This window comes from Odocoileus virginianus, chromosome 1 (assembly GCF_023699985.2).
Source record: "Odocoileus virginianus isolate 20LAN1187 ecotype Illinois chromosome 1, Ovbor_1.2, whole genome shotgun sequence".
Taxonomy (NCBI): Eukaryota; Metazoa; Chordata; class Mammalia; order Artiodactyla; family Cervidae; genus Odocoileus; species Odocoileus virginianus.
In genome coordinates, this window is record NC_069674.1 from 87,636,663 (window position 1) to 87,644,913 (window position 8,251).

The following is an 8,251-nucleotide window of genomic DNA, read 5'->3' on the forward strand; positions in this document are numbered from 1 at the left end:
AGAACATTTGAATCTATGAAACATAACATGATGCTCTTCTCTTTCTTACATAAAGTACACTTACTTTTGAGAAAGAAACAGCTCAAAGACATCAGCATCCCTCTTGTGGCCACATATCTTTAGCTGCTCTTCAATTGCCTGATAACATATAATTAATCTGTCAAGCCACATTCCACTGAGCAGAAATACTGAGACATTTGCAGTCAATAACAATAATGTCTACAAAAAGATCAAAAGAAAAGTGAATATGGAGGCAACTACTCTAAACTGATAAATTCCAACACTACAATTCAACATTACTTAATCATTTTTGTGGTTGAATTTCATTATCCTTAATCCTGGGCACAGATGTGTAAATAAATTTTAATCAAGAGAAAAAAAAATGTGCGTGTGTACTTATATACCAAAAACAAGCTTTTTATTCTCCATGAGGAAGAATAATTTGGTCTTTAAATATCTGTAATTATTTCTTTAAGTGTGATGGACTGATATTTGGTAGGTTTTCCATTTTCAAAGAAGACAGTGTCAAGGTTGGAGATGGAAGGAGAAGAGTATAATGTACCCTATAAGTTCTCAATAAATGTCAGACAAATCAATGAATGAGTGTATGAATGTTTTTTTTTCCTCTGAAAAGAAATAGTGTCTTCATGTTTCAAGAGATATTAATATACTTGGACCATGGGAATTTTTGGTGGAGAAGAAGCTGTTTTTATTCCCATAGGTTTTTTGTTTGAAAATACATATCCAACAATAGTTATTTAACTGCTTTGCTTTTTCTTCTTAAATTTTTACTAAATTATAAAGTAACATTTATAGGCCATGTCACCTAATATGATATGGAAAAATTAAAGACCATCTACAGTTTGTCAATGAAGGAGTAACGCTAAAAAGACACAGCAGAAGTGGAGAGTATAATCATTGCACTTCTGGAATCTGACAAACACTATAATTATCAGGGTCAAAGCAATCACCAAATTTCAGAAATTTCAGCCTGAATTTGTTGTGGGTGGTGAGGTTATAATGTCAGTAAGTGATTTATGGATTTTTTGACACTGCTTTTATTATTTAGTAGGGGACATTAAAAATATTTAACGGGATGAACAAGTATCTAGAGGTGAGGAAGACAGATATCCCAGGGATGGAGAACAGCTGCTAATTTATACCGCCAACTTTCTTTGTGACCCTGTTATACAAGTTGGATCTTGGGGCTTGGAGAATTTATTGGTTCAGGTGTAGGCATTTCCATTAGGGTATTTTGTGACCATGATAAATGAGCTGAATCTGGAGTTTGAAAAAACCCCATTAGACATCCACATCTGGGTATTTTAATTTAAACATTGAAACTATCAGCTTGTACTATACACAGTCAATCTCAATTTTGCCAAAGTGTTTTGAATGTTAAGGCTTAGTCAAAGTATAATTAAAATTTTGCAGTTATCTATTAAAATTGCAAGATGGCTTCTAACTTAATCTCACAGTTTCAAATCTAACACTCAGAAATACATCAGTACATACACACACAAGCAAAATGTGAATATCATTGCTCATCTCATACATACATTGTCTGTAGTTGTGAAATATGCCCAATTAATTGGAATAGGGGTTATATTAAGATGCAACTTCACAGTAGGACATATGCAGTAGCTTAAAAACAGAGAGAGATGGATATCTAGACCTAAAAAGATATCCAAAATATAATTTTAAGTAAAAATGCCATTGGCAGTATAATATTTATATATGTAACAATATTTTTGTTACTAACGACATTTATATGCACACAAAATGCACACACTCCAAACCATTAACAAGTTATTACTTGAGATTACAAGGGACTGTCACTTTTTAGCAAATTCCCTCTTCAATAATGTTTGAATATTTTGTGATATACACATATTAATTTAGTAATCAGAAATTAATATACATTCCGAACATTTTACCCATGGAATGAATCGTTCAGGACTTAAATTTTGAAAAGAAAAAGATGAAAAAGGGAAATGGAAACTCACAATATGTAAATCACTGATGTAATTAATTATTCATCTACCCAGCTCTTTATCATGGCATACGTCCTTCTAAGCAAAACTTTCATATGAAGAATCTGGTAACAAGAAGGTGTCAAAATGCCAGAGAACTCGAAAATGCGCCAAGAGGTTTCAAGTTTCAGTGAACCCGTGGTGGAACAGTTCCAGTTCCCAATCAACAAACAACTTCACTGGTAGCATATTCCTTTCATCTAAAGAGACACAAGAATTCTTTCCCTGAACTGTTTTGTTTTATTTTTAATTGTGGTAAAATTAAATAATGTCAAATTTACTACTTTAACTGTACATTTTTGTGGTAATAAGTGCATTCACATTGCTGTGCAGCCATCACCACCATTCATTTTCAGAAGTTCTTCATCTTTCTCAGATGAAATTCTGTACCCACTACCTCTTCATTTCTTTCCCTCTTTCCTCTGTTTCTGACACTCACCCTTCTACTTTCAGTCTCCATGAATTTGTCTACTCTAAGTACCTCATATAAATGGAAGCATGCAGCATTTGTCTTTTTGTGACTGGCTTATTTCACTTAGCATAATGTCTTCAAGAATCATCTAGTTGTAGTGTATGTCAAGACTTCCTTCCTTTTAAGGCTGAATAATATTCCACTGTATGTGTATACCACATTTGGTTTTTTCATTTATCTATCAGTAACACTTGGATTGCTTCCACTTTTTGGCTTTTGCGAATAATGCTGCTATGAATATGGGTGTACAAATATCTGAAACCCTGTTTGCACTTCATTTGAGTAGATATTAATACTCAGAAGTGGAATTGCTGGATAACATGATAATTGTATGTTTAACCTTTTGAGGAACTGCCATACTATTTTTTACAATAGCTGTACACAACAGCATACTTTTACATGAACATTTCTACCTAAGTTTGTCTAAACAGGTCATTCAGCTATTTATTGAACCACAAATTACTGTGGTTCAGGCTGTCACTAGTTTAGTCTATGGCTAGCTAGTAAATGTAGCAATGAATCGGGTACAATGTCTATTCCCTATAAGTAAACTTTGAACAAGAGAAGGAAGGATACACAATGTTGCAAAAGAAGGTTGCAAATGTTAAGCGCTATGAGAGAAGAAAAATCCCACTCTAGTGAATTCAGAGGAATAAGAAAGTACTGTGAACCCTGGGAACTTCGAGAGGATTTTAGGGCAAGACTGACAAGTGGGATCAGTCTGAATGATGAGGAGAATTTAGACAAAGAGTTTGATGGATGGGTGTTTTAGTCACAGGGAAGTAAGTATACAAAGGAGGAAAAGCAGGGGGAGAATGTACAAGGCGTTAGGCTGGTACAGTCTTTGGCTGCAGGGAAAAGGAATCCAGCAAGCAACTGTGAGGGATCCACTTTAAAAGGTGAATTGGGGTCATATACTTGTGCTCACTTTGAAATTTAGGCTCAGAAGTATGTACCTACTGCTCAAAGAAAACTTTAATGGTCTTAAGAATTCTAACTTAAAATCACATATTTTATGTAACCTAAAATTAAATTTAATTTTGTATATATATAAATGAAACATATATACTAACAGCATGGTAAAATCAGTGTAAGGAAGTCTAATAAAGTTCTGATTTTTTCCCATGACAACTATATCAATGCTTTTAAGTAATATCCAATATCAAGTTATTTTAAAATCATTTTTCCTCCTTCTCTTTTGGTGCCCTTGCTTTGTTGGGCTGTAAAAGAATGGACTTAATAACGACTGGGTAATTAATCAATGGACTCAACTCTGGGAAGTTTGCAGAGAAGTATTATAGGATTTTTAAACAGGAAAAAAGATGTGACAAAGCATACCATATCTCATGGCCTAGTGTGCAGATAGAACTCCAGACAGGAAGCAAGGTTGCCTCTGGAAAATCAAATCAAGATCTGATAAGCCTGCCCCAGGGACAGAAGCAAGTGAGAATGAGCAGGGAACAGGGATGACATGTGAGCTACAGAGAGAATTGATGAGAACTGGCAGGTAACCGGAGGCAGAGAATAAGGGCAAGGGAAGCCACCGGTGGTGATGATGATGTGATGACTCGGTGATGAGAAAGGTGACCGGGAGGGAAGATGCATGCAGTGGAGAAAGGGTGAACCCCAGGCACTGGTGGAAGAGGTCAAGGCGACCACCAGAAAGTTGCAAGTGGGAGAGTGAATCTCACCAGAGTGTCAGGATAGGTATGTCCAGCCTGGTCGTCGTCAGCCAGCACAGAGGAGAGAGTGGGACCCAGGGAAGACCGTCCTGAAGTGTCTACATTTGGAAGGAGGAGGAGAGAGCCAAGCTGCATAAGAAGATACATGAGGGATTGTTATAAAGTTATGAAGAGAAGCAAAAAGACAGTCGGAACAGAGAGGGCGGGTTTCAAGAAGGTAGAACTTGAATCTGCAATATTGTGTAGCATGGTAGAGAATATCACACAGAAAAGGTATTCAATTTGCAGAGCAATTTCAGGAATCTGATAAGGGGAAAATGTTAGTTTCAAATTAACTGATTGATGAAACAGGATAAAAAAAACTACCCAACACAAAACTTGGATGTAGATCGTTCTAGCATAGAGAAGAAAAAAAGCAGCTACTTCCACTGCAGATACCTTGGGATCTAGATAAAGTAGAATAAAATGTTTGAAAATTGTGGAACTACTACATCCTAGAAGAATGAAGACTTTATTAAGATCTATAGAAGAAAATATCCTCACTTTGATGATTTATCTACTATAATGATTCATTCCTATACCTTCATGCAATACACATGCATCACAAGTTAGTTAGGATTTAGTGTGAAGTTTCCATTTTATTACAGAACGTTCAGCCTTGACTAATTATCATAGCTCCAAGCCTTTCTAGACAAGCGTGAGAACTCGAGAACACCTTGTTAGGTCCTAAACGGTACAACGCAATTGTGACTTTTTTTCATTCCCCAATCAAGGATTCTTTTAGTCATTATCTAAACTGTCCTCAACTCTGCTTGTATTGTCCCTCAAAGAACTTTTCCTCTCCAGTGTGTCAATCTGCACTTTAGGGAAACAACATTTCAGGGCTCTACATGTATATATATATATGAGGGTCAAGATTTCAAATTTATGGTGTTATTAATCTGTGTGCCAGCAGGCATCCTCGGTTGCTTCAGTCCTGTCTGACTTTTCCTGCATTCTGTAGACTGCAGCCCACCAGGCTCCTCCGTCCATGGGATTCTCCAGGCAACAATCCTGGAGTGGGTTGCCATGCCCTTCTGCAGGGGGTCTTCCTGACTCAGGGATCCAGCTGTGTCTCTTACCTCTCCTGCACTGGCAGGAGGCTTCTTTACCACTAGCGCCACCTGGGAAGTCCTGTTAGTCTCTATAAGCTGCCAAAACTATATATGCCTGAGATACTAAATGGGAAAGGGTCAGTGTAAATCAATTAGTGTGGATCGGGACAGTCCTCAAACCCCAGTCAGGAGATGACAGGCTTCTAGCCCCAGTGGAAAGTTTGGCTGGGGACTGTGATTGCGTTATCCCTTCGCCCCGGACCCCGGGGTGGCCTCCAGCGGACTGGAGCTCTGTCAGGATCCCCCGAAACGCTCCATGGCCTGGGGAAGAGGGAGATGTTTACCGTACGGCTGATTTCCAGGGCAGCTTCTGCGGCCTTCGCTTGGATTGCTGGGTGTCGGCAGGCACGCGGCAGATGACTGGGGTCCCTGGCCATCAGGACACCCGGGCATTCAGCAGCACCTGTGATCGACCCAGCCTGGCCCGCGGCTGACTGTTCCGGCGGTTACCAAGAGTTACCACCACCCTGTGGACCAAAAGCCAATCCGAAGTAGGGAAGATGTGAAGCCAAATCCGGACTTCTGTGACGTTTGCGCTTGTGGCCCTGCAACAGCCACTGCGTCCTACCTAGGTCTCCAGTGTTTCTCCTACGCGGGATGCTGCATACCGCGGATGTAGGAGGGATGGCGATCGGGTAGAGACCAGAGACCACGAGTGTATCAGAGGGCCCCACTGAAGTCACCCAGTAATAATAACTCTATTGAGATCTGAATATTAGAAAATTTAGGTTTCTGAAAAGTAGGTGTGTGTGAAACCACAGCCACCTGTGAAGGATAGGAGTGAGGCAGGGCCTGGTGGAGTCCTCCTGGAGCTTAATGCAAAAGGGAAAAAAAAAAATCAATACCAGTGAGACTGTCTTTATTTTAAAATTTGACATTTTTGTTCATCATGTATGTTTTGCATTCATTTTTATTTTCTGAAAAGAAATATTGCATTAGGATTTCTTTTGTTAAGCTGAGCCACTATTTGGCCAGTCTCATCCAATCTTGAAGACCTTATGATTTTATTTATGTGAATTTGGTTCTCCTCTAGCTTGGGAAACTTTTGGAGGCTGGAGTTTTTTTTTTTTTTTTTTTGGCCAGGACCTAACACAATGAATTTAATAACAATTGATTCAACTGAATAGGTTGGTTTCTTGGCACCAAATTTGAACTTGAAATCTAAGAATTAAATGTAATTTTTTGAAATGGATCAAGCTATTGCATTAAAAAGTGTTGGTATTGGAATAGAGCATTAAAAAAGGTCTCAGTGAAGGAGTCAAAACACATTCTTTCTAGAACTTTTTGTAAATATTTGAGTATAAATACTTTTTATAAGTACTTGAGCCTTTTGGGGGTGGGTGGATAAAAGTTCTTCTAGGTACCATGGGGAAAGTAACCATCTGAGAACCATTGTTTAAATAGTTTCTAACCCAGGAATAAAAATCAGATGAAAGAAATGGTCCACTGAGAAAAGCTATAAAATAATTTACTAGCATCTTGTCTCCCATCTTTGCTGTTAATATGTATGACAGCTTTCCAGATATCATTTATTAATATGCTACATAGAAAAATGGAGATGCATACTCCTAGGTCAACTTTGTACATTAGACAAATGTGAGTTTTACAACCACAGGCTATTTACTTTTAGAGAGCATCTTATAGAAGTAAACTACTAACCAGTTAATTTCTACTAAAATCACATTTAAATATTTTATTCTGAAATCTCTTCACTTTACACTGATTCAGAGGAGAAAATAAATTTTAAACAGAGAGCTCTGTTCTTAGGAAAGGAACTCAGAGACTCATATATTAAGAGGCCTTATATGTTCCCTCTTCAAGAAAAATTTACCATTTAATTGATTGCAAGGACTAAAATAATGCAAGTTTAAAATGAAATGTGAAAGATGGGGATTAGTGAAGGCACTTCTTGATTCTTCCTAGATGTCTTCACACACTGGTGGTCTACAGAAGAGGTACCCCTAGCCAAGTGAACAGAGAGAACTTTTACCTCCATTTGATGGGATTATAGCCTGAGGAATCCAGCCTGAAATTTTAAAAAATTCATGTAAAATGTACATTCTCCTTTATAATCAATTTTGTTTCAATATAAAAATAAAGTGGCTCCCCCAACTCCCCTCAAATCTTTGAGTAATATTTACATTGAAGCAAGACACCCTGTGTTTATCCTGTGGCTTCGCCTCCCTGGCATGCTGCCATTGCCTACAGGGCTATGCATATCCCGGTTTGAAAGCTCTATCATAGCATGTATGTGGATTTGGATAAGAAAAAAATCCTTGTGTTCCAAGTCAGGGCATGTGGAGTTTAGTCTCAGTTCTGAAATTAACTATCTGTTGGCCGCCTTCTAGTCATTTAATGGCTCTGAACCTCAGTTTCTTCAACAGTAAAGTGAAGAAGCTGAACATTTACTTCAAAAAATCCATTATTTAATTACACTCTCCCAGACAGGTAGAATGTATTGTTCACAGAATAAAAAGTTCTCATTGAGATGTTGACATGCAATTGTTTCTCAAGAATAATTTGCTAGTAAAAAGTGTGTAAGAAAAAAATTATGCATGTAATGGCCATCATAAAATCTACATAATTTTTTAAAAAATTCTCTTCCTAATTTGTCTTGAATAATTACCTCCCATTCCTACTGTATACAATGACCATAGAATAAGTAATACATCAGTTACTATCAAATCACATTCTTTTATGTATACCTTTTTATGATATATGATGCCATTCTTTACCACGGAACCCCCTGGGAAGTTAAAAACTGTCTTCTTTGCTCTTTTCTCCCTGGCTAATGCCTGTTGCCTCCAGACTTTGAATAAACGTCACTTCTGAATCTATCTCCAAAAGTACCCTTCACTGACCTCCAAGGTCCACGCCCAGAATGCCATCACTTGATGCAGCCATTTCCAC

At 37.8% G+C, this 8,251-nt stretch overlaps 1 protein-coding gene across 3 annotated transcripts in view; it reads right to left on the reverse strand.

Annotated features, from left to right (window-relative positions):
• The window catches only part of LRRC72 (leucine rich repeat containing 72), a 52,056-nt gene extending 45,017 nt beyond the window's left edge, over nt 1-7,039 (reverse strand). The window contains exons 1-2 of one of the 3 annotated variants that reach the window (XM_070470630.1): nt 5,626-7,039; nt 65-138 (exon numbers count right to left, since the gene is read on the reverse strand). In XM_070470630.1, the coding sequence (XP_070326731.1) occupies nt 65-138; nt 5,626-5,718 (167 nt within the window). In that variant the 5' untranslated portion in view covers nt 5,719-7,039. The remainder of the gene's footprint in view (nt 1-64; nt 139-5,625) is intronic. The other 2 variants (XM_070470613.1, XM_070470619.1) reach the window with 2 other exon arrangements.
• Nucleotides 7,040-8,251: the final 1,212 nt, after the last annotated feature.